Source organism: Saimiri boliviensis, chromosome 7 (genome assembly GCF_048565385.1).
Source record: "Saimiri boliviensis isolate mSaiBol1 chromosome 7, mSaiBol1.pri, whole genome shotgun sequence".
Classification (NCBI taxonomy): Eukaryota; Metazoa; Chordata; class Mammalia; order Primates; family Cebidae; genus Saimiri; species Saimiri boliviensis.
In genome coordinates this window covers 61732405-61760116 of record NC_133455.1, presented here as the reverse complement: position 1 = coordinate 61760116, position 27712 = coordinate 61732405, and the positions used below count along the sequence as shown (strand labels likewise).

The following is a 27712-nucleotide window of genomic DNA, read 5'->3' as shown; positions in this document are numbered from 1 at the left end:
CATTGCCTCATCACACATCTATTGCTCTAATGACCATAAAGTAAAACAGGTGACATAGAATATGCATTTAGTATGCAGAGGATAGAATGATACGCCTGTGAAATGAAATTATGCTAAATATGTGTGTGAAGTGCATTTGTATTTTATGTCATAGTCACACCAATAGTTCTCTCATCTTAGATACCACCTTATATCAGTTGCACTATAATTTGCCCTTTCTTGTTTGTTTACTTTGATTTTTCTTTGCAAAGAGGTAGAATGACTAAAGAATTAATAAAAATTAAAACTGCAATTTGAAAGCATGTTTGAGATCTAGGATAGGACCAATTGATTATTTATAGAGAATTTTAATGAGTAATTATGGAGAGCTTATTTAGTATAATGGACTTCTTTTTCAGGGGTATTTTGCCTATGAATCCTAGGAATATGATGAACCACTCCCAGGTTGGTCAGGGCATTGGAATTCCTAGCAGGACAAATAGCATGAGCAGTTCAGGGTTAGGTAGCCCCAACAGAAGCTCGCCAAGCATAATATGTATGCCAAAGCAGCAGCCTTCTCGACAGCCTTTTACTGTGAACAGGTAAGATGTTTATTGATAATGTGTATAATTGTCTTTCTGGGTATCCTCAGATTTGCCTTTTCATATTTTTACTTTGTTCTTGAGATGTGGCTTCTCTCTAATAAGTGTGTTTCATCATGCGTTTATGTCCAAAGATTACTCATCACAAAGTGATACGTTTTCTTGAAAATCAGTTTGATTTTGGAAAGCACATTAAAACTTTGTTGTTGTTGTTGTTGTTGTTGTTGTTGTTGTTGTTGTTAGAAAAGGATTGTTCTTGGATCGCCACCAGGCAAAGTTTAGTTGATATATTCTTTGTTTATAAAATGAGTTGATTACCTGTGTGGTAAGAGTTCTAGGCTTATGAATAGAACTGGAGATGTGTTTGACTATTACTACTTTGCTTTAGTTATACTTTGAATACCTTCTTAAGTAAGATTTGGTTTTGTGCTTTGGAGACTTACCGACCAAAGACTTTTAAAATCACATCTATAGTATTTGAAAACTGTGTGATGTTTAGGGATTCAAAACAAAAGGTTGGGTTTTTGTACTTTTTCAGTTCTTTTTGCACTGTCTGTTGCATATACTTTGCAAATAAGAAGAGTTACTCATTTTTTTAGGATTTTTCAAGCTGTTTGTATGAGAATTATGTCTGAAATGTAAGACTTTCCTGCAAAAGTAGTATTTAAGCTTAATTGCCTACGTGTATATATGTATTTATAAATGGAGAAATGTAGGGACAAAAATGACCTTGATCTAGTTGTTTTCATCATACGTATTTGATTCATTTTCCTCTATCTAGTAAAATCTTAATTAAAATAGGTTTAGCACATTTACTGTTTAATCTTTATTCCATAAACTCCAGTTTTTGCTTTTATTTAGATATTTATAATTTTATTGCTCTTTTAAAGTTACTTGTGAAGGGTTTTCAAAGTGAAAGTTTATCAAAATTCTCATCTACTTGATAGCTTTCTAACCTTTTATCTTTATCATATCTTTGTACATTCTCATAATATTGGTCATTGAATGTATATATCAATTTTTACCTTTCTATATTTTTCACATTTTGTTACTAAAATATACTTTGCTTAAATTGTCAACGTAACATGGATCTCTAAAACCCTGCTTATTTCTACTATTGACAAATTGTATTTATTATAAAATGTTTTCATCTCTGAGCACTTATTCCATGTTTGATGGTACCTGTAATAGCATCAGCAATTCTAATATGCTATTAAACAAAAATTTCCATTGACTTTCTGGCTCTTCTCTAGAGTGTTTGTTGTTTTGTCAGCTGCGTGTTTTATCAAAAAATCATTTTGCTATAGCTTTGTAGATTTAGTCAAAACCCAAAAACCCTGTCATCTTCAAACAGATTAACCCTGCTTATAACAGTGATACACTAAGTGCCTTTTATTGGAAGAATATTTGACATCAAAAATATGTGGTTTCATTGTAGAATCTACATTAACAATTCATATTGACACTCTTAATTATTTGGCCTTGCTCTAAGTTCAGCCTCATTTGTTTTTTTTCTTCACATGCTTAGTCTTGTACAAAAAAGGAAGGCAGGCATTTGTAACTATTTGCAAAATACAGTTGTGCGTTAAATTCAAAATTTGGAACAGAATAGACTGTGTTTTCGTTTAAGTATATGAAAGGTAAACTTTAGATAAGAATGATATATTTTTGAACAGTGAATTTAATTTTAAAAAGCACCATTCAATTCAGGTTAACTACATATTTATTGAGTATCTATTATATCTTCCTGAACACTGAAGGGCAGAGGACACAGAGAGGACTTTGACATGGGAGGAGTATGACATAAACTCCTCTGTCCGTGAGGGTTTTATATTCTAGTTAGGAACGAAGGACACTATATGAGAGAAGATCTATTATGAAAAGCAACAGTTTCAAGCTCACCAATAAAGAAGAAAAACAACTAGTTAGCAAGAATAATCTTAACACTAACCTGCATATTTTTCAGGTTAGGTAATTCAGCTATCCAGTAAGTTGGCTTTTCAAGTACACAAAATGGTGCCCTGAATCTGTTTTTCTGAAGGTTCATATATAAATTCTTGAGTTTTTGTTTTTTAACTAATCTGCTTAAAATGTTCTGGTTCTCATTTGTTCATGGAAGGACTTTAGAGAAGTTTTCAAGTAAAGATAATAGACTCAGAAAAATAATATTAGTATTGGTTTTGAAACATTGTTATTTTATATGAGGAGACCAAAAATATACACTTTTGTTTTTCTTCATCTGAAAGTTAGTGTTCTTACTGTATATCTAAAACTATTTTCTATGTACCCAGTATGTCTGGATTTGGAATGAACAGGAATCAGGCATTTGGAATGAATAACTCCTTATCAAGTAACATTTTTAATGGAACAGGTAAGCTTATTCTGGAGCTAGTACCCTACAAAAAATATGATAGATTTATGAAATATAAAGCAATTCAACATACTGGTCTTTAAATACTGTAGGATTTTTTATTGTGTTAGATGGTAGATTTTAATTCAGTGAGAAATAGGAATAGGTTTTAATACAGTGAATAGTTGAGAGATCTGTAAATATATATATTTTTTTACTTGGCATGGTAACACCTAGAGAGAGCCTGCACATTAACTTAGTTCGTATTTATGCCTCCAAATCTTTTGCTTCAAAGCTTTTACTATCCTCAGTCCTGCCACTGTGAGAACTGTAGCTTAGACTAGGTTGGGTGGTATGACATTCTGGCTATAGAGATTCAGATTGAAGAGAACCTTTAAAATTGTATGGATCACTTGTATTTTTTCTTAGTTTTAATAATACTAATTTTGGCATTTAACCTTTATGAATTATTGATCCAGTTTTATGTATAAAATTTAGTTACGTGGAAAACCAACTCTGATATTGATAATAAAACAATTCCTGCAGTCTTTTGGTTTATTTCTTTTATCAACTGCTTCAGATAGAAGAGAACAGGAAGCTTTGTTGCTATTTTGCTTTAGGTTTTACCCTCTCCACCCTACAGACCCTTTCCTGACAAAGGAAATAAAGGATGTTATGATCATAGGAGCAAAAATGAACAGCATTATTGGGAGAGAATTAAATGTAAAGGAAGTGGAAGGTAAAAGATTTGCTCACTGAAATGGAGCGTATGTAGAGGCGAGAGAAGATTTAATAAGGAAATGTCATTTGTAGCTATGAGCTTTTAATTTCTAAATGTTAATGTATGCTCAGCAGCATAGATTAATCACAGAAGATTAAAAGCTTTGATAAACCAAATTTTAGCATTTGTATTATAAAATTTTAGCATTTGTATATGGTAGTTTGTGTTCAAGATACAGCATGAAATATTATATTCCATTGTTTCTAAAATGTACATTTCTTCATACTTTAATGTCTTTGAAATCAGGTTGCATCTGCATATCATAATTTAATTGCAGTTTTTTTCCTAAATGTGACACAAGTAACAGTAAAGATGTCTGCCAGTGCCATCTTATATTCTGCATTATGGTTTTAAACAGTGCTGTAAGACTTGAGAATTATTTTTTAAATTCTATTTTCACTAAGCATATTTTATGCTAGGAAAATTCCATCTTGGAGGACCTAAATAAAGATATGTATTAAAAGTTAATATATATTCAAAATGTATAATTGATTTATAATCAAAGAATTTAAGAAATATAGAAACAGGATATAAATTTTTTATTGTCCTTCAGTGGTTGTTGTTCGTTTTTTTTTTTGTTTTTGTTTTTTTTTTTTCCCAAAATTCTTAAACTGCAGAAACAAATTTATAAACTGCAGTTTTTATATACAATAGGATATTGTATACAATAAATAATTTATCCTTTACCCTTGTAATTTGAAATTGTCACCTGTCTTTGAATGTTAATAGATTAATGATGTCTGTTGTTTTTCTGTCAGCGAAGTAATCTTGAGATAACAGTTACTGTTTGAGATTCTTTCCATTGTGAAATTTGGAGAAAACTAAAAATTAATTGGGAAATGGCAAAATAAATTGAAAAGGCTGAAACAAAAATTAAAGAAAAGCTATAGCGCAGGCTAAAAGGAAGGTAGAAAGTTTTCTTCAAAAATTAAGAATGCAAGGTTATAAGAATACTAAAAAGTTAAGAAACTGAGGTGATTAAAATAGACAAAGTAGACAAGTTGGGTTAAATTTTAATTTATAAAGGAAGCCGGCTGATTGTTTTAATTAAAATGAACTAAAAAACAATTAATTTATTTTGTATATATTTATTGAGCGCCTACTGTGTAATAGGTAATATAAACTTCTGGGCTTTGTATTATATTTCTATATTTCCTACCCATTTACTGTATATGAGAATGAACCCCACTGCCACCCTACTTGTTCCCCACCCTCAAAACACACACGTTCATACATGAAAGCAATCACATACAGGTGGAAGTCCTCAGGGCCTCTGCTTCACTGCCTGTGCCTTAGCTATCTTTTTGGCCATTTGCAGGAGGTACTATCATTGTTACCATTTGTGTTTAACTGAAGCTTCATGCATTCTAGATACAACTTCCATCTGAGCGTAATGAAAAGACCAGTTATACAGTAACAGTCGCCCTCTTGTTAGCTAACAAGCTATAATTTTAGGTTACCATATTCCACTTTTTATTCTCTTTGTTATATCTCTAGGATTTGGGGTTTTTATTATGCTGATTGCATATTGCTTTGCTAAATTGTTCATGAAATTCTTTGACATGAGTTCAGTCTGTAACTGTCTTTTGAGCACCAGTGTACACCTAGTACAGTGCTGTGCATTATTTAGGAAGAAGGCACAGTCATTTTGAATTATATTATAGTTGGTTTTTATAATCTCTTAAAAAATATTTGTAGAATCAATAACCAATGTTCTTTCTTATTATTTAGATGGAAGTGAAAATGTGACAGGATTGGACCTTTCAGATTTCCCAGCATTAGCAGACCGAAACAGAAGGGAAGGAAGCGGTAACCCAACTCCATTAATAAACCCCTTGGCTGGAAGAGCTCCTTATGGTAATTAAGCTTTTTAATGATGGCCAATGGGAAGTTGCCATTGTGTATGCCCACACACATGCATTTACATGTACATATACTTATGCTTGTATGTGTACACATATATGTTTGCATTTTCTAATCAAGTTAGTCTAATTTTTTTCAGAAGTGATATATTAAAAGTGATTTTTCTTTCCAGAATACCATGGTAGCAAAGTTAAATGGGAAAACTTTGTACAGAAACCCAAGAGGAACTCCTCATTTGTATTCAGAAGTTGTTTTCTTCTGTTATCCCTGTCTTAGTTTACCTTAAGTGATTTATTTTGTGGTCTGCCTTTTCTCTTGTTAATTGATCACACATTTTTCAAAAGAATATATTCCTGGTGATTAATAATGACTGACTACATTGAAGATGTTTTTCTGAGCCAGGATTTCTCAGCCTCCACACTATTGACATTTGGGCCAGGTAATTCTTTGTAGAGAGGAGATGTTGGGGGGCTATTGTGTTTATATAGCATATTAAGCATCATTCCTGGCCTCAGCCTACAAGATGCCGGTAGCACCCTCTGTTTCCACCCTCCACAACCCCTACTGTGACAGACAATATTTTCAGACATTGACAGATGTCCTCTGCGGGAAAAAAAATTGCCCCTTTTGAAAACCACTTCTCATGTGTCATGTATAGCTTATGCAAACTCTTGGTCTCTCCATTAGTATTCTTCATCACCCTTTTCACCATCTCTAATAGATAAGAGATTTGGCTAATCAAGGATAAACAGAAATAAAGGAGGGGAAACATATGCAATAACAATTTAGACAAAATTCTATGACAGCAATGTAGCTATACTGTTTTTATCACATATTTTTTTTCTTTTGGGAAAGCCTGATAGAGACCAGTAACGAAACAGTGAATTTAGAAGAATCAGTTTATCAGTTAGTCTAAGATAGAGTTAATATTTGATCACATTTTCAACCAAGAAGGATATCTGTGCCATTCAGATAGGAATACAAGTAACAATATATGAAGAAGGGAAAAATTTATTGTTTATATTCGAAAGTTTCCAAATTAGTGTCCCCAAAGTAAGAAAAAATGATCTGCCCTGGAAGTTGAGTACCTAGCTACTTGATTCTCAGTTCAGACTCTAATGTTTTTAACCTTTCCTCATAGGTCCATTTTTTCATCCCTTTAATCATTCCCGTTGCTCTCCTTGGACCATCTCTAGTTTCTCCATATCGTTCTTGAATTGTGGAGCCCAAAACTGGATATTGTTCTCCAATAAGGGCCTGACTAATGCCAAGTATAGTGGGAGGATTATTTCCCAGTTCTTGCATGTTTTACATCTATAACATGGAGTCCAAGAAAATCTGAAATAATATGGAGTTGTTTTATAAGTGATTGCAATTTGCTCACTCTGTAAGTCACTTTCTAGTAGAATACTGACATATTCTTGTAAATTTTATTTTGTTCATTTGTATTTGACAGTTAATCTGGTATTTATAATATCTAGTCAAATATTGAAGTAAAATGAGCTTTTAAACCAAAACTGTTAACAATGATTCCAATATCAAATTATATTTTTAAGCACCTATGTATGACATTAGATTTACAGGATTACCATTGATTTCCCTTGTATTATTTTGTATGTTGACTCATTAATCAGTAAATGAAAATTTAGTTCTTCATTGTTACCCTGGATACTAATTTTTGAAATATGCTTTCATAGCATTTAAAAAAAACAAAAAACCTTTTGGTGTCTAAACATGAGGAAAGTTAACTTTATAATCTGTAGCAAAATACCATAAATATCAATTGCAATTCTCCGGATTATTTTCATTACGTAGTTGGAATGGTAACAAAACCAGCAAATGAACAATCCCAGGATTTCTCAATACACAATGAAGATTTTCCAGCATTACCAGGCTCCAGCTATAAAGATCCAACATCAAGTAATGATGACAGTAAATCTGTAAGTAACTGAGAATTGTGTATGTGAGTGATGTAGTTTTTTCCCTTCAGATTTCTCTTATATTAACAGTTACTTACTAAATACTATTACACAACTGCTTTATCTTGATATCTATAATAATCTAACTTCTGAAGAATGTGGAAAAGCTTTATAACTTAGAAGATAGCCTATTTTTTTCCTATTTCATATAGGTTTGCAAATTTCTGTTGAACTTCTCAGAGTTAATTTAGACTTTTATTGTAGTCCCTGTCAGCTGGATCCCATGAAGTTTGATAATATAGCCTTCTAAGGAGCTGTGTTTTTCTTGAGTAAGTTTTCTCCTTGAAGAATTTATACACATTTTTATACCTGTGTTGATTCAACCAACTCAGCTTCTTCTTTCTGACTTAACAGATATGTTTATTTCTTCCACATTTCACTGAAAATAGCTTTTCTTTGTGTGTGATGGGAGTTTATATATTATTAAAATAATTGATAAAGAAGATTGTTTGGTAAGAATTAAAATAAGTATAAAGTTTTAAAGCTTATATGTTCTAACTTATCTTGGAGGTAGCTTTGGTGATTTTAGGTAATGTACTATATTTAGTTTCTCTTTTACATGAAAGCATTGAGGAGGGTAACTTCAAGTGTATCCCAAAGCATAAAGACCTGAGAAAGAGATAGATTTTTTTTTTTCTGTCACTGAAGATCTGAAATAAATAAGAACATTTTCCCTTGATTTCTTTTTCTTTAAATACTCAAATGTGGATGATATAGGATTTATTTGTATACCATGGAACAATGATGGAAACAGTTTTCTATAGAACTTGAAAAACAGGTAATAATTTACTATGGATTTAAATGTAATAAAGAATGAATAGCAAGGTATTAATTAATATATGAATTTGAATTTGTATGCTTAACAAATTTTAATGTCACATTTGATTTTTTTCATGCTAGAATTTGAATACATCTGGCAAGACAACTTCAAGTACAGATGGACCCAAATTCCCTGGAGATAAAAGTTCAACAACACAAAATAATAACCAGCAGAAAAAAGGGATCCAGGTGTTACCTGATGGTGGGACTCTAGAAATATGTCAAAGATATTATAGAATGCTTTTTTTTTTTTTTTAAACTTTTCCTCGAAAATAAAAGCAACCGTGTTTTTCCTTCCTAGGTCGGGTTACTAACATTCCTCAAGGGATGGTGACGGACCAATTTGGAATGATTGGCCTGTTAACATTTATCAGGGCAGCAGAGACAGACCCAGGAATGGTACATCTTGCATTAGGAAGTGACTTAACAACATTAGGCCTCAATCTGAATTCTCCTGAGTAAGTTTTTTTTCTGTATTTCCATGTCTGTGTATAATACCTCCCTTCAGACTTCCAGTTTTGTTTTGTTTTGGAGACAGTCTCACTGTATCACCAGGCTGGAGTGCAGTGGTACAATTCTGGCTCACTGCAACTTGCATTTTCTGGTTTCAAGCAATTCTCCTGCCTCAGCCTCCAGAGTAGCTGGGACTACAGGCACGCACCACCACATCCGGCTAATTTTTTTTGAATTTTTAGTAGGGATGGGGTTTCACCATGTTGGCCAGGATGGTCTCAATCTCTTGACCTCATGATCCGCCTGTCTTGGCCTCCTGAAGTGCTGGGATTACAGGCGTGAGCCACCATGCCCGGCCCAGACTTCCAGTTTGTAATATCACATCATCAGGTTCTCTCACCTACTGCTATTCATTGTAATCTGCTGATTCTCTGGGTCATTTCCTCTCATATTAGCTCTTAAATCACTGTCACTCTGCAGTATTCCTTTTATAATTTGGCAGTTTATATATGTATGTGTGTGTGTGTATATGTATGTCCTGAAATCTCAGCTCTTTGAATTTCTTTCCTCCAGGAACTTTTGTCTTGTAGTATACTTCAGCAAATCCTTTAGTTATCCTTTTGACCTAGTCATTATTAGTAACTGTAATCTCTCAATTTTAAAATCTGTCCTCTTGTGCTGATTTCCATTTTCTATTTTCTGTTTCTCTTCTTCTACTACTGTGACTTTTATGATCATTTGACTCCATTGGGACCTTCAATCTATGGATTCTTCCGTGTTTTAACTGTTCTTCCATATCCCTCTCTGTCTTCCCCTGTGATCATCTCCCTTCTCACCCAAGAAATTCTGTGGTCAGTCATAATTATTCATTTACATATCCCATAGCTACTTTGCCATTTTCTCATGTTGTTATTCTTGGATGGCAAAATCTACAATACTGGTTGTTAATGCCTGTATCATTCCTGGCGTGTGTATCCCATTGTGTAGCTACAGAGTCCTGCTAGAGAAAAACACATGACATTACTGCATGGTCTTTCTTTATATTCATGCCCAGGAATGTGAAAGGTAGGCTCTTAATTATACCAGGGATAATTACACCTTGCATGCTTAGTCCATTTACTCTTTTGCTCCCTTATGCAACTATTGTATACTTCTGCACCTCCTAATACTTTTTCTCCTTGTTCTTACTATCAAATGATGACCTTGCTTTTTCACTTTTACTGTACTAAGAAAGATGGAAGCAATCAGAAGAGCACATTTAGCACAGTCCAACCACCAAATCTAACTACGTACAGCCATCTGCATCTATATTATTCTTGTCTTCCACCCTATTACCATAATTGACCCATGTGTTCTACTTAAAACTTCTGTTGAAAACTCAGAAACATGACTCTTAACAGATTTTGACACTTTGTTGGGTCATTTTCATCAACATAGAAATACACTGTTACTTCTCCCATCTTAAAAGAAAATCTTTCTTTGATCGAAGCTCCTCTGTAAGTTTCTTTCCTATTTCTTGATACCCCTTTAAAGCAAAACTTTTCAAAGGGTCATCTCCATTTCTTCACTTTGATCTTCTTCCATTCTCTGGTAAGCCCATTTCAATCAGGATTTTGTCCCTGCCACTTCATTAAAGCTACTTTTATCAAGGTTACCAAATAGCTTCTATGCTATTAAAATCAGTGGTCACTTGGAGGATTTCTTGCTCCTTGATACACATTCTTATACTTGAAGTTGAGAACACCATTCTTAACCTGATCCTCACTGGTTGATCTTTTTCAGTTTCCTTTGCCGGTACCTCTTCCTTTTCTTCTTGACCTCTTTGTGTTATTCCTCTTCTCTACATTTACATCCTTGATGATCTTTTCTAGTCTTATATTCTTAAATACCATGTATATTGAGGAATCCCAAACAGAGATTTCCATTCCATACTTCTGAGTTGGAGATTTCTACATTCAATTGCCAATTAAATATTTCTTACATGATCACGTCCCAACCTGTTCTGTCTACAGGCTTTCCAGTCTGTCAGTGGTAACTCTGTAGTTCCAGAAGCTTGACATATTATTCTTAACTCCTCTTTCTTTTATACCCCACAATAGTCTTTTCCCAAAATATATAAGAATCTGATCAAAGCTCACTACTTTTTTTTTTTGAGACTGTCGCCAGGCTGGAGTGCAGTGGCGCAATCTCGGCTCACTGCAGCCTCCGCCTCCTGAGTTCAAGCAGTTCTTCCGCTTCAGCCTCCTGAGTAGCTGGCACCACAGGCGCGTGCCACCATGCCCGGCTAATTTTTGTATTTTTAGTAAAGACAGGGTTTCACCATGGCCAGGATGGTCTCGATCTCTTGACCTCATGATCTGCCTGCCTCGGCCTCCCAAAGTGCTGGGATTACAGGCGTGAGCCACCGCACCCATCCGGCTCACTACTTTTAACTGCTACCATGCTTGTTTGAATTATTCTCTTACCTGAATACTCCATTAGCCAGTCAGTGGATGTCCCTGATTATTCTTATACCCCTGCCCATACATTCTCTTCATATAGCAGCCAATTCAATCCTTTTTTAATAACTTACTCCTCTGCTCAATAGAGTTTGTGGTTTCATTATGGTTAAAATCCCCAAATCTTTTTCTTTTCTTTTCTTTTTTTTTTGAGACGAAGTCTCGCTCTTGTTGCCTAAGGTGTAGTGCAATGGTGCAATCTTGGATCACTATAACCTCCGCCTCCCAGGTCCAAGCAATTCTCCTGCCTCAGCCTCCTGGGTAGCTGGGATTACAGGTGTATGCCACCACACGCGGCTAATTTTTGTATTTTGTTAGAGATGGGGTTTCACCATGTTAGCCAGGCTGATCTCAAACTCCTCACCTCAAGTGATCTGCCTGCCTTGGCCTCCCAAAGTGCAGGAATTACAGATGCAAGACACTGCACCTGGCTAGAAACCCCAAATTTTTACAGGCCTACAAGTTCTTACATGGTTATTGTCTGTCCCCCTACTCCACCTCAACAGCTTTTCCCTTTGTTCACTGTATTTCAGCTTCACTAGCCACCTTGTTGTACCTCAGACATGTTAGCCACGTCCCTTCCTTAGTTGCTCTGGCAGTTCCCTCTGACTAGAAGAGTCTTCTGCCAGATAATTAATATGACTCTCTCCCTCATATTCTTTAAATCTTCAGATCTGGCTTAATGAAACCTAACTGACCACCCTATTTAATAATTATACATCCAGTCTCCCCTCCCAGTTCCCCTCTAACATGGGCCATTGTTTACTTATTTATTCTGTTCATTGTTTTTGTCTGCCTCCCTCCAGCCCATCATCCTCAACCAGAAAGTTTCATGTTGTCAGTGATCTTTGTTCACTGATGTATCTTAAGCATCTAGAACAGTGCCAGGTTTGTAATAGGCACTCAGTAAATATTTGATGAATTTAAACTTTTGCAAATACTCCTTGTTTTTCTTGCCGCATAAATAAATGGGAAAGTAATTTAATTTGGGGGCATGGTATTGAAGAATTTAAAGCATCTTGAGTTGAAGTCAAGTAAAGGTAGAAAATATTTAATCATATGTTTTGTATATTGCGATATGTTGTGTTATTTATACTCCATTGCAAGAATAGTGAGGGAAAGAGTCCTGTCATTTTTCTCTCTTTCTCTCCCCTCTCTCCCCCCTCCCCCCTCCCCCCTCCCCCCTCCCCCCTCCCCCCTCCCCCCACTCCCTCCCTTGCTCTCCGGCTTCTTCCCCCCCCCACCCTTTCTTCATTTGCTTCTGTGTAAGTCAGTAAACCCAAGTAAGGGAACTAGAAGTTAAGATGCTCATTTTACATTTGGACTCTGTTTTTCCTGATTTTCCTGAATTAAAATTAGAAATCTGTTTTTCTGCTTTGGATTTCAAAATGTTTTCTTCTCCCCCTTATTCAGAAATCTCTACCCCAAATTTGCATCACCCTGGGCATCTTCACCTTGTCGACCTCAAGACATAGGTAGGAGAATCCATTTGTGTTTAGACCTTTTAAAAACATATTTACAACTGAGAATCAGTTAATAAGGCTTTTTTCATTTTATTATCTAGACTTCCATGTTCCATCTGAGTACTTAACGAACATTCACATTAGGGATAAGGTGAGTGTAGTTTATTATTCTACTCAGTCAGCATGAATTTACCTATTTTTCACGTTTTTCAGTTCAGACAGCGTTCTGTTTTTGAAATAATTAGTAATGGCCTCAGGAATATGCTTTCATATGTCCATGTTAACTTGTTAAATGATAAATGTTAGGACTGGTTAAAAAAAAATGAAAATTCTTATATTTAACAATAGGTTACAACCTAACTGCAGTTGATGGGAATAAGCTAGCTTGGAACATTTGATAAATTTCCTTCTGATAATCTTATTTTATGACCTTACCAGTAAAAAGATTTTCTTTATAAGTATTACAGATACAGTGATTTTAATGAGATGGTCTGTATTTTTAAAAACTGTTTATGACCTTTGATTTTTCTCTGTAGTTTTTCATTTCCATTTTTTAAATTACTTAAAATTCTAATTCTAAAGTAATTGTTAACAACAGATTGCAGCTTAATATCTTTTTTCAATCTAAGAAAAAAAATGGTGGCACTTTTTGCTTTAGAAGAACTGAGAATTTGTTTCTATTACAAAAAAAAAAAGGGCACAATCATACCTGAATTTTAGCCTTGGGAGACAACATAATTTAGAGAAATATATTTTTGTTATATATTTGTGTGTAAATATATATGTATGTGTGTATGTATGACAGCATTCTGAGTGTGCCTTACAGTTCTGTGGTCAAGTGGATGTTGATGTTGTGGACAGGCAAGTAAAGGGATACCTTTCTCAATGTCTTTTAATACTTGAGTAAATGGGAGGCAAGAAGTAAAAGAGGTCTCCTATTTTCTATTTGTGGATTGTGCGACTTGCTCCCACCTCCACTGTAGAGCTCTTTCACTCCAATTACCTAAGAGTTCCAGACCTTTTCTTATGCCAATTTGAGAAATACTAATTTAGGAGAATCTGTCACATTGGGGCTGCTGCCTGAATAGGGATAACATGAATAGAAAGAAAAATTACATTCAGAGAATGTATAATAACCAAATAAATGTTTAGGTATAGGATCAAATAAGATAAAAATGTTGTTTTGGGACACTTTTAAGGTATATTTTAATGTGAAAATTTCAGACTATTGAGCCTCACCTGTGCTTTAGTTTGGTAGGCAGTTATGTTTCTACCTTGTGGAGAGAAATGTAAAGCAGTCATGTTTCAGGCATCTATTTAAACAAACTAAAAAGCCATCTCTGTGATTTTTGTATTCACCATCTGTGATTTGCTGAAAACATGCAACTAACTGACTTGTCAATCACTGTCAGATATAGATTCAGTTAACATTTTTTATAATATTCAACACTCTACAAGGTGTTTTCATGTACTTTTACTCATTTTATTTGTTTTCTTAATAACCCTCATAGGTGTCATTGTCCACATTTGACAAGTATAGCTAATAAATGTTAAATTCTAGGACATGGTCATATTAATGAGTAATAAAACCAGGACTTGAATACAAGTCCTAGATCTCTGAGCACAATGTTATTGTTAGTATTGTTGCCCCATTGAGTATTAAATCCTTGTAGTGATACAGTTAACATTTTATCTTGCTTGGAAGTTTTTAATTAGCTTTTTTTCCAATCAGCATATCGAATAGATGCACCAGAAATAATTGTTTAAATGACTTGAGTCATTTAAATGAGAAAATTCCCTTTTAGAATAATAACTACCTGTCTGTGTAATCATGTAATAATTGTTATCTTCTACAAAGTGGGGAGTTTCTGTTTATCTCTCCATTTATACTTTAGTAGTAGCAACTATATGTTAGGATTTGCAGATTTGTTTTATATTTCAGAATAAGTTATTTTTCTTTTTCAGCTGGCTGCAATAAAACTTGGCCGATACGGTGAAGACCTTCTCTTCTATCTCTATTATATGAATGGAGGAGACGTATTACAACTTTTAGCTGCAGTGGAGCTGTATGTTCAAAATATTTTAATCACCTTTATATTATATTAGATCTTGACTATGAAAACATCTTTCTTTAAGTGATGATGGCTATCTTTAAGTGGAACTATTTCTCCATCAATAAATTTATTTTTACATTTATAAAAGTGAACTTAATTTAGATTAAAACCACATCTTATCATGGCTTTATAATCTGTATACATAAAAAGAATTTCAAACTTAATGCTGAAGCTGGGTACAGTGGCTCACACTTGTAATCCCAGCACTTTGGGAGGCTGAGGTGGACAGATCACTGGAGCCCAGAAGTTGGAGACAGCCTGGGCAGTATAGCAATACTACATCTCTACAAAAAATAAGAAAAAATATTAGCTAGGTGTGGTGGCACACACTTACATAGTCCTAGCTACTTGGGAAGCTACAGCAGGAGGATTGCTTAAGCCCAGGAGTTTTAAGATTACAGTGAGCTATGATTGTGCCATTGCACTCTAGCATGGCTGACGGTACAAGACCCTGTCTCTAAAAATAATTAATTAATAAATGCCAGATTTATAAGAAGGCAAAACTGACTTAACTCACGGGTTTGGTGAATCTAATTTTTGTAAATATGTGAATTATATGATCTAATTCAAGACTGTATATATTAATAGATACTGAATTTCATCATTTTATAAACATTACTTATAGGTAAGGCACTGTGCATATTTGTTATGTGTTTTGAAATGCTGATTAAATAAGGTCCACATTTTCATTGTCAGCAGCCTGTTGGCCAATTTAAACAAATAATTAATGTGAAGAAATTGGCTCGTTGATACTTTTTCCCTGAGCAGATCTGTATTTACCTGATGCTCTAAAAATAAGTTTTCCGTCATTACTCAGATGTACAATTGGTAACACATTTTGTTATCAATAGACCATACTCTTTAACATATTTACTATAGAGTATACTATTAGTAATTACGACCTTTTATGATTGGGAGACCTTTTCTCCGATAGCATTCCTAATATAGCATTTGTATAAATGGCTTTGGATCAAAATATAAAAGTCACTATGTTGATAATGAATTGTTTTACTTCACAACTGAGAGGAGTTTTCCCTTCATTTTTGTGAGAATAGAGATTATTACCTGTTCCTTTTAATTGTTTAGTAGTAAAGAAATTCATTCAGTCACTCATTCATCTATCACTGGCAGTTCTGTTATTATATCTTATTTATGTCTTAAAAACTACCTCATTATGTTGGTAGGAAGGCATTTCTTTACATGGTGGTTTATTTTGTGGGACATGACCTCCTCTGGATGTTACTTCCTCAGTTTACAAGTAGTGCAAATTCTCATTGATTCATGTATGAATTGTAATAATTTCCTCTTAGCTTTTGAGAATTTACAATCAATGAAATTTAAATAAAAAATACAGTAATATATTTAGTATAATTTTTCAAAATAGTTTATTTTCAAGATACTTACAGAATTATGTGGAATTTACATAAATAGACTTTGTACTTAGTTCCTTATCAAATAATGCAAATAGTTGGAGATACCTCAATTTCTTTTGAGTGTTAAGAGCAAGAAAGGACCTTAGTGAAGTTTTTGTAATACATTGTGTCTTTATTTGGCCTGCCTGTGTTTTTATTACATTGCTTATAAAACTTTTTAAATCCTTGTTTGTGTAAAAAGTTTCTTTAGTTAATAAAGATGTATATATAATTAGTGTGCCTTCTGGACAAGTTAAGAATTAATGTTTCTATATTTCAATAGGGTTGTATTTTATTTTATTTTACTTTATTTTATTTTATTTTATTTTTTTGAGACGGAGTTTCGCTCTTGTTACCCAGGCTGGAGTGCAGTGGCGTAATCTTGGCTCACCACAACTTCTGCCTCCTGGGTTCAGACAGTTCTCTTGCTTCAGCCTCCTGAGTAGCTGGGATTACAGGCATGCGCCACCATCTCAGCTAATTTTTTGTATTTTTAGCAGAGACGGGGCTTCACCATGTTGACCAGGATGGTCTTGATCTCTTGACCGCGTGATCTACCCGCCTTGGCCTCCCGAAGTGCTGAGATTACAGGCGTGAGCCACCGCGACCGGCTCGGGTTGTATTTTAATAACATAATAAATGAGTAGGAAGCATTCATATTTATATATTTTATGTGTAATTTTTTTTTTTCCTGAGGAAAGCTTTATAAAATGTAGGACTTGTTTGATGTAAGCCACAGGAAAAAGTTAATTATCTTTTCTTTTAAAAATTGAAGTTTTAACCGTGATTGGAGATACCACAAAGAAGAACGAGTATGGATTACCAGGGCACCCGGCATGGAGCCAACAATGAAAACCAATACCTATGAGAGGGGAACATATTACTTCTTTGACTGTCTTAACTGGAGGAAAGTAGCTAAGGTATATTTTTTTCCATGTGCAAGTGTATAAATCTAGACTTGAAGAAATAAATGTCCTCTCTTATCTGTTTATACGTACCATTATATCCATTTCTAATAATATGCCACATATTTGCCAGTTCTTTTGTTCCATCATCTTGGTGTCCCAAAACAGTCCATTTCACTGAGAGTTCGATTATTGGATTTGTTAAGAGATTTGTAATTTTACACAAGCCTTGGTAATGTTTGAAATATTTTTTGTGTCTACTGCATTGTAAAATAAAGATATTTCTTGCAACCTCAGTCATATATTTTTATATTTTTGTAACTAAGCAAGGATGAGATTTTCCTAAAAGCAGTATATAAACAGGCTTTTTACACTTAAGCTAATTGCAGGAAATACATCTCAATCTTTATTTGCAAGTCATTTTAAGAAAGAAAATTACAAGTATTTAACCATGACTATTTCTACGACTATTTTGCTAAATATTGGGGAGAAGTAGACTATGGATAAATGTTATTTTATTTTGGTTTTCCAACTTTTCCTCACTTAAATGCCTTTTAACTATCCCATGTGCAAAATTTTCATCAGTGTCAATGTGTATTTCACACAGGTTTTTAGTACCTTGTGTTTATTTAGTCTGCCTAGTAGAGAATATAACCCACATTACCTGATTTTATAACTCCATGATTTTTCTGATACATTTTTCATCAGTGATCCTTAGGATTGAAAATTAAAGAGTTAAATTTGTCTTAAATAAATTTAAACAGAAGAAAAATGTTTCTGACAATTAGTTCTTTGGACAGTTTTTTAGCAGTTGATTTGTTTTTTTCCTCGTTTATAGTTTTGAATCTGTTTTACTAATATAATTTTTAAAAAGGTAAAACATTTTGAGAAGACAAGGTAAAATACTTACCAGATATTTATCATGAAAAATTACACATCCCAAGATTTTATGTAAAACTCAAAAAAAGAAATAAAAACAGATGACCCCTAATAGACAACACCAAAATAAGATCCACATAAGAAATTAAATCTTATTTTTTTTAGATGTTTCTCAGTGGTAAATGTCATTACTTCTCAGACCAGGTCCACATACAGTATTTTGTATTTGAGTTATTTTAACAGTTCCAATTTATGTGAATATCATGTTTTCAAAAGGCATGTTTATGAGTTAACCTTTTAGTTAAATAATCACATTAATTAAAAAGAGTACCTGAGACATTTTATATGGTACCTGCTCTTTAAGATACATAGTATAGTCTATAGTAGAAAGCTATAGCCTTTGTATCATGGATTTGAATTTAATTCCTGTTGCTGTTATTTATGCTTTGACCTTCTACAGTTTTCTTTTTCATGCCTGTTTCTTTTATAAAATCGAGATGAGATTTTCCTCTAAGTTTTCATGAAGATTAAATTAGATTTCACACGCACACGCACACACACACACACACACACACACACAGACACACACACTATGGTACTTGGCACTTGTTGGATATTTGATACACGGTGGTGGTGGTAGTTGTAGTTTACTGCTGTTGTTTTTATTGTCGTTATTATAGCTTACTACTGTTTTTGCAAGGATGAAAAAATCAGAGCTGATTGTTTATTAGGTTAGGTCACTGGTTCTGAAACTATAGCTTGCATTAGAATTACCTCAAAAACTTGTTAAAACACAGATTTCTGGACCATACCTCTATTGTTTATGATTTAGTGAGTCTGTGGGTGAGAATTTGCATTTCTAACAAGCTCCTAAGTGACACCAGTGATGACAGTGGTCCTGGTCCATAATTAAAGAACCTGTGGATTAGGTGATCCTACAGGATACCCCTGCCCCCCCCCCCAAAAAAAAAAAAAATCTTTGGAGGAAGAAAAAAAGTTTATTAGGAAATAACTGAAGTTTTCTCCATTCAATTGAAATACTTTTGCTCAATATTACTGTAAATTATTCCAAACTTGCATATGTAAAAAGGGGTGGATATTTGCAATAAAATAGCTACATAATTTTAGTTAAATTTTAGTTAGATTTATTTGTGAGGAAATCAACTTACGTGAGAAAATCAGCTTTCCAGGATTAAGTTCTCCTCATAAAGTTCAATATTCAGAAAACAATGTAAACATTAATATGGAATCCCTTTAATTTCCAGCAAAAGCGATTCCTCTATCAAGTAAGTAAATGCCATTTTAAAGAAAATTGTGTCGATCTAAATATGGATTTACATATTTAACATATATATAAACCATAATTTTGCTCAGTTTTGGCTATCTCATTTACAATTAAGCTTTTGTCTTTATCTTTAAACTTTTTAACTGTGACATGAAAAATGTGAGAGATGACATCATTAAGTTACTCCCTCAGATCTCTTTGAAGGTAACAGTTTGTTGGTCCTTGCACTGACATGCTTTAAAATTATTTTCAAAGTAATGAAAATAGGCAGAATTGATGGTATTAAGAAGATATTCATAAGCAGCTTACTCCTGGTTATATGAAAATAGAAATTCACACACTTAAAACTTTGAAGTTCCGTTATAGTCACAGAATAAATTATTCAAAAAAAATTTCTAAAGGATGTGTTTGTTAAGTGCTTTCCCAGAATATTGATTAGGAATTAAGAAATCTTGGACCTGTTCATAAGTATGTTTATTAACAGCCTTCATTAAGTTATAGAAAATCTAGTAATATGTCATGTCCCAAGTTAGCTGGAGTCCCCATTTGTAAAGTGGGTGTGCCTTACTGTTCACAGTTAAAGAACATATATTAAAGAACATGTTTTAAATAACCTCAACGCATTATAAGAAGCCTACAGTATGAATTAATATCTTTAATAATTGCTGGTTGTTACGGTGTTGTTGAAAGGTACTGAACTGGCCTACATCATAATCCAGAAGTCCTTTCATAATATTATGTGTCCATTCATAATATTTTGTATGAGCATTTTTCCCTAAATCACTTACTATTTCAGATAATTGTAGTATTAAATATGGGATCAGATAATCTAAACCAGTAGTATTTCTTACCTCCTAAAAATTTTGTGACCCTCAGTTCTAGAATCCAATCCATTATTTATTTACAGAATTTTCTATAAATCAATAATATATACATTAAAATGTTGACATTGGGTAGGGACTGTGGCTTATGCCCGTAATCCCAGCACTTTGAGAGGATGAAGCAGGAGTTCAAGGCCACTTGAACCACTTGAGACCAGGAGTTCAGGGTTGCAGTGATCTGTGATTGCATCACTATACTACAGCCTGGGCAACATAGCAAGACTGTCTCTACCAAATGAGAGAGAGAGAGAGAGAGAGAGAGAGAAACATAGCCAGGTATGGTGGTGTGCTCCTGTAGTCCTAGCTACTTGGGAGGCTGAAGTGGGAGGATTGCTTGAGCCCAGGAGTTCAGGGTTGCAGTGATCTGTGATTGCATCACTATACTACAGCCTAGGTGACAGAACCAGATCCTATCACTAGTTTTTTTAAATTTAACATTATATTTTGCTTGTTCTTTCCTTTTAGATACTCATAACTTTTTTTTTTTTTTTTTTGGGGAGACGGAGTTTCGCTCTTGTTACCCAGGCTGGAGTGCAATGGCGCGATCTCGGCTCACCGCAACCTCCGCCTCCTGGGTTCAGGCAATTCTCCTGCCTCAGCCTCCTGAGTAGCTGGGATTATAGGCACGTGCCACCATGCCCAGCTAATTTTTTGTATTTTTAGTAGAGACGGGGTTTCACCATGTTGACCAGGATGGTCTCGATCTCTTGACTTCATGATCCACCCACCTCGGCCTCCCAAAGTGCTGGGATTACAGGCTTGAGCCACCGCGCCCGGCCAGATACTCATAACTTCTTAGCAGGCCATGTTGTCCTGTGTCTTTTTGCTATAATTACTCATACTCAACTAATGTTAAATTTCCAGTGATTCAGATAGTGTTTACAATCTTCATGCATAAAATTTTTAAAGTAATTTCTTCCACAGTGAATTTTTAGGTGATAGAGGCTGCCTTATTATCAGTAGCTTTCTCAAAGACTTAGAATTTAAGAGGTTTTTTGGCCTAATTTGACCGCATGGATCCATGAGGATTTCTAACAGTTAAGATTTTTTTATGTGACAGTCTGATGTAAATGTGATTTTTCATTAATTTCACTTTTACATATTAGTAAGTTTTTATACTTTAGTAATATATACTTCAAAGATTATTTCTAATAACTGTATTTAAGATAGTTTGCTGCTTCCTAAAATTCAAGTTAGTATGGATTTACTATACAGATTGAGCATTCTGATTTAAAAATCTAAAACCGGAATACTCTAAAATCTGTAACATGTGAGTGCCAGTGTGGTGTCACAAGTGGAAAATTCTGTACCTGATACCTTTGCTTTCTGATGGTTCAGTGTACAGTGTACACAAACCTCATTATTTATGCACAAATAAAATTACTTTAGGCTATGTGGATAAGGTATATATAAAACATAAGTGAATTTCATGTTTAGACTTGGGTCCCATCCCCATCTCATTTTAGATGTGTAAATATTCCAAAATTTGAAACACTTTCATTCCCAGGTACCTCATATAAGAGATACTCAACATGTAGTTAAGAGAAAGCTGACATTTCTTGAGAATTTGAGAAAACATATCTATGGTGTATGTTTCTCTACATAACTAGATCTGTGAATACATCAGTTTTTTTGTAATATTATTTGATTATATAAAAACATTGCATTCAGTTTTGCTTCAATTGAACAAGTAACCTTTGGAGAATACAAGTAACCTTTGGAGAATACATAGCCTAATTTTATTAATTAGAAGAACTGAGGTATTAAAAAGTTGCCTAAAAATTATTGGGAACTCTTTCTAGCCTTTCCAATCATTATGTTATAATTTAGAAATCCTTTTTTTCCACTAGAAGCAAATACATAAATACACCCTCTCTAATGTATTATTTGATATTAGAAAAATTAAGTGTTCTGTTCCTGAGACAAAGGAAGAGAGCTTATGTTTATTAATTTATCATATGTTAATTACATACCCACTAGGGGCTTAGCACTATTCCAAGTTGTAGATAGTAGTATACATAGAAGAGACTTGCTTCTACAGAATGTACAAAGATATGCATGTATGTAGTATGTGTGTATATATAACATAAACATGCAAGTGGTGTTACCAGTAATCAAATTAAAGTAACCTTTATATATTTTTAAAAGAATAAAAATATGTGGAAAACAAGATTGAAAAACATGGAAGGCAAAATTTGATCTATATAATTTCCAAATTTCTGATAGAGTGAAGATTTTAAAAATTTTATCCAAGTTATTTATGCTTCTTAGGTTTAAACTGATTATTTTTCTAGGGGGAAAAATGTACACTGATAAAGTTAATCTAGTTTAAATTCCTAGTAATACAATGTAGTTCACCAGTGTGAAAAATCTTAGTTAACTTATTCAGTGGAACTTCTTATTTTGTCAAAATTACAAATAGACTTTTTTCCCTGTAACTACACATTTCGAAAATAAAAATGCCCATTTTAATTTCAGAAGAATGATAAGAGTATATTTTCTTCTTCACAAATTCAGATACTCAACTTGAACAAAGCAATAAAATTACTTTAATTCCTAGCTAGGGCTGGGGAGAGGGAAAATAGTGACTACACAGTGCATTAGGGCAGGATGTTGTGGTTATGGTGGTGATTCTGCTGTTTGGTAATTTTTACTGATAAGTAAATAACCTCTGTGCCTTAGTTACTGTACCAGTCACGTGAAGTCAGCCTTTTTGGGTAAAAGTCGCCATGGTGTACCTTCTTTATAAACTTGTCAGGGGACTGATTTTTTTTTTTTTTCCTTTTTCTTTATACCAAGAGAAAAGGGGACTGAATTTTTTCAGCATTTCTGGATTGCCACGTAATGAAGTAAATGAATCTGTTTTGGATCTTGAACTAAAAAGATTAAAAACGATATGTTATACTACAAAAGACACAGGTTTTTTTGTCACATGGGTCTGGATCCTAATCCTAGGTGTTGCACTCACTGTATGACTTGGCCAAGTTACTTGTAAACCTCATTTTCTTCAGGTACAAAGTGAAAATAATTCTGTTTTACAAAATTATTACAAAGATTAGAATAAAATTAGCTATATCTCTAATTTGTCACATATTAGGCTTTCAATAAACTCTGCCTGTTAGGTCTGTAATATCTTTAAATTTGTTTAAATTTATTATCTTTAAATTTTAAATACTTGGTATTCCATCTTAAAATTTGACCATTATAACCTGTAGGTTTTCATTTTAATTTAATAATGGAAATATCCATCATGGAATCAGTTTGAAACCAGACAGATAAGGTAAAATATATTAACTGCAGTTGCTAATGTCACTTGTTGGCTTAATCTTTAAAACATAATGCCTATTAAGCTTCATAATTCTTTAAGCTTGATTGTGCGATAATTTGTGCTAATTCAGATTATAGAATTGATAAGAGGCTTTTAGAGCCTCTTGCTTTTTGGGCTTGCAGCAGAGGTATTTTTTGTTGTTTGCATTTTTTTTCTAATATACATAGTTATTTTCTGCATTTCTATTCTTGATCTTGGGTGGGAAGTATCATGAAGAAATTATTTCACCATTCTTAAATTTTAAGACTCATGAAGTTAATATCATTTTGAAAGTTTGATTAAAATGAGCTGCTATCTAGTTCTAGTCTTCAAATATTGCTACAGTAGAACTATTGTGTAGTTTTAGATGGCAGTTGATTTACCTTTGAGTCAGAGTTTTCGGTTTGTGAAATGGGAAGTCTGTTGATGCGTGAGTTTTAATTTAAGTTCATTGCTTTCCCCAGATTTTAATGAGGTAAGAATAACTTTATGTGTTTGCTTTTTTTAAAATGTAAGTATAATACAGACAAACTGGAAAATTATTTCTAAACTTTTTTCATGGACAAAATAAATTTTTAGGTTTTTATATTTTATTGAAGGGTTTTATTTTAAATGTCCTGTAATTTCCAGTGAGTTAGAGATACAGTAATTGCCCTCTCTTTTTTTAAGTTAAAAACAATACACAACATTTCAGTGTCAAATGTTCGTTAGTAGTCTCTTCACTTACACACAGAAAATGTCTGTATTTTTGTACTCATCAGTTAGAAACTAGAGCACATTATTTTTCTTCAAGCTGTAGTTTATGTAGAGGGAAAAGTTGGCATATTTGTGTTGATGTTGATTCATATATATTGGGTATTTTATTTGTATATTAAAATATATTTTGACAATAATTTGAGATGAAAAGGGAAAGATACCATCTAAATTCTCAAATTTGTTTTTATAGGAGTTCCATCTGGAATATGACAAATTAGAAGAACGGCCTCACCTGCCATCCACCTTCAACTACAACCCTGCTCAGCAAGCCTTCTAAAAAAAAAAAAAGACTTCCCTTTTCTTGGGGTATGGCTGTCTCAGCACAATACTCAACATAACTGCAGAACTGATGTGGCTCAGGCACCCTGGTTTTAATTCCTTGAGGATCTGGCAATTGGCTTAAGCAAAGGGTCACCATTTGAGGTCCTGCCTTACTAATTATGTGCTGCCCAACAACTAAATTTGTAATTTGTTTTTCTCTAGTTTGAGCAGGGTCTGAATTTTTTTCATTTATTTCCTTTTTTGCCAGCAGACAGACTTGAGTCTGTAAAGACAAGCAGATACACTGACAGAAGTTTACCATATAGTTTCTAAAATGTAAAAAGGAAAACCTACAAAAGACTCAACACAATTAGACCACAAAATTTGCATTGTTCATTGTAGCACTATTGGTAATAAAATAACAAATGTTTGTGCATTTTTATGTGAAGATCCTTCTCGTATTTCATTTGGAAAGATGAGCAAGGTCTGCTTCCTTCATTTTACTTCCCCTTCTGTTTTTGAAAGGCAGTTTCGCCAAGCTTAATGCAAGAATATCTGACTGTTTAGAAGAAAGATATTGCCACAATCTCTGGATGGTTTTCCAGGGTTGTGTTATTACTGAGCTTCATCTTTCCAGAATGAGCAAAACACTGTCCAGTCTTTGTTACGATTTTGTAATAAATGTGTACATTTTTTTTAAATTTTTGGACATCACATGAATAAAGGTATGTATGTACGAATGTGTATATATTATATATATGACATCTATTTTGGAAAATGTTTGCCCTGCTGTACCTCATTTTTAGGAGGTGTGCATGGATGCAATATATGAAAATGGGACATTCTGGAACTGCTGGTCAGGGGACTTTGTCGCCTTGTGCACTAAAAGGGCCAGATTTTCAGCAGCCAAGGACATCCATACCCAAGTGAATGTGATGGGACTTAAAGAAGTGAACTGAGACAATTCACTCTGGCTGTTCGAACAGCAGCGTTTCATAGGAAGAGAAAAAAGATCAATCTTGTATTTTCTGACCACATAAAGGCTTCTTCTCTTTGTAATAAAGTAGAAAAGCTCTCCTCACTGCAGTGTTGGCTTTGATTTGAAATTGTGAAGTTATTTCTTCAACATGAAAAATACAGAAAACTGAAGTTTTACAGATATCAGACTGAATGGTGTGATTCAAATGTCTTCTAGCTTCCAACAAGTAATATAATGGAAATAATAGTGAATCATTTCACTTGTAGATTAAAAACATAGACAGTATTAATCAGAGAAAATATTTTTAAATGGATTGTGGCAGCATTAGAAATAAAATATCCTGAATACTCTTCGAACCCAACCATAGGACCTCTGTGAAAAATTTAGGAGAAATTTCTTGATAGACCTTTGAGATTTATCTTTAAGAAGTAATGTGCAAATTAAGGTAAGCTGTAAGATGGGAATGGGTAGACTTGACCTAAGCTTTATTATTTATTTACAAATTGACAGATTCTTTTCCCATCTTAATACAAATACTGTATTTAAAAAATCTGAAGATTGAAGCTACCACAGCAGAACTAGAGAGTAGGAAAAAAGGCAATGCATTTTTAACCTATTTTTCTATGAAGAGTAAAAGTCTGTTGACATTAACCAAATCATTTGAAAATGAAGCATTTATGACACTGCTGTGCTTGTGTATCAGGAATATAAAGTGGCTTAAAATTTATGTTTTTCTATGCATTTTGAGATATGAAAAACTGACATTTAAAAAAAAAAAAAACCAGCATTTCTTATCTTTCAGAATTAAACCAAAGCGTCTCCTCAGTAGGAAAGATAGCACTATGTAATTATTTTATCTATTGTGCAAAAACCCTCAGAGAACACTATACCTTACTTGACATAAACCAGAATCAAATCATAGAAATCATTCTAAAAAAAAGATTACATTTTTTTTCTAGTAATTCACTTTGTAAAATAAAATGTAACTTTTCCTACCCAACCACAAAAAAACAAGTGGGAAGAAAAATATGGAAGGGGATCTTTATTCTGATAAATATAAACAACAATATAGATAGTAGTCTCAGATGAAGCATGATCATGGCTGGTACTGATGAACAACTCAGAAAAATTAGATAGCTTGTATCAAGTGGTTCGTTATCTTGGCTCTTAATTTTTTCTCTTTTTTTGTTAATTACCATATACAGAGTTTTAAATGCACACTTTTCCATTTTTGTGAGTTCTTTTTATCCTAAATCATCCAAATGAAGAAACTCTTGCATGTTAATCAGTTTTTTAGAACTTGTTAATATCAGAAATTACCATGCTATGGACTTCAAAGTATAAGTCACTCTATTTGAAATATTTAAAACACTACTTTAAACTTCTAAAATATAACACAGTTATAATAGTCCTTGATTTTATAACTTGTGGTTATACATGTACAGAAATTGACAACCCTCAATTATATTTCACATTTTCTTTCAAAGCTTTAATTCTGTTAATTTCGCCCTATATAGCTAGTGAAATAGATGTGTACACTATGTTAAATAATTTTTTTAGATTAAACTATGATTGGCTTTCTGGGAATAAAAGCTATTTAATTTCAAAGGGAAATCCTTTATTTGGTTTCAAATATAATTATTTGGGTGGTACTATAATTTATATGCTAAAGCTCTATTTTCAGAGACTTCACAAATTGTTTTCTTTAGATATAATACATTTTAAGAACTGAAAGTTGATCTAAATTTTTAAAGCATATATAAAGCCAGCCACATAACTAGTCTGTTTCTTTTTGACACTGAAATTGGGACATAGCAGGTGCTTGAAAAATACTAGTTGATTGATAAAAGTTGGTATTTCAATTTGAAAATAAAGTGTATAAAGCATTGGGCTTTCAGATAATTTACTCAATTATGTTTTGCTATAAATTCATTTTCACAAGAATCTTTTTAAGCATTTTAAATAAATTTTAAATATTTCAAATTTTTCCACTCTACAGCCTCTCTAGTTGATGAATCATCTTCTATTCACAAGCCATAGATCTTCCGCTTTGTTATATCCATTGCTCATAAAATATGTGGCATCTGAACATGGCTGTAAAGGAGGACTCGTTTCATTTAACTTAGAGTTAATAGCTCAATTTTGC

At 33.4% G+C, this 27712-nt stretch overlaps 1 protein-coding gene across 5 annotated transcripts in view; it reads left to right on the top strand.

Annotated features, from left to right (window-relative positions):
• CNOT2 (CCR4-NOT transcription complex subunit 2) overlaps positions 1 to 25668 on the top strand; it is a 108037-nt gene extending 82369 nt beyond the window's left edge. For 4 of the 5 annotated variants that reach the window (XM_074402559.1, XM_003927792.4, XM_074402558.1 and 1 more), the window contains 11 exons: positions 399 to 581; positions 2873 to 2952; positions 5444 to 5569; positions 7391 to 7515; positions 8455 to 8575; positions 8675 to 8831; positions 12738 to 12799; positions 12889 to 12938; positions 14753 to 14853; positions 17089 to 17233; positions 24517 to 25668. In XM_074402559.1, coding sequence (XP_074258660.1) covers positions 399 to 581; positions 2873 to 2952; positions 5444 to 5569; positions 7391 to 7515; positions 8455 to 8575; positions 8675 to 8831; positions 12738 to 12799; positions 12889 to 12938; positions 14753 to 14853; positions 17089 to 17233; positions 24517 to 24603 — 1237 coding nt within the window. In that variant the 3' untranslated portion in view covers positions 24604 to 25668. The remainder of the gene's footprint in view (positions 1 to 398; positions 582 to 2872; positions 2953 to 5443; positions 5570 to 7390; positions 7516 to 8454; positions 8576 to 8674; positions 8832 to 12737; positions 12800 to 12888; positions 12939 to 14752; positions 14854 to 17088; positions 17234 to 24516) is intronic. The other variant, XM_039471861.2, reaches the window with a different exon arrangement.
• The last annotated feature ends 2044 nt before the right edge of the window (positions 25669 to 27712 follow it).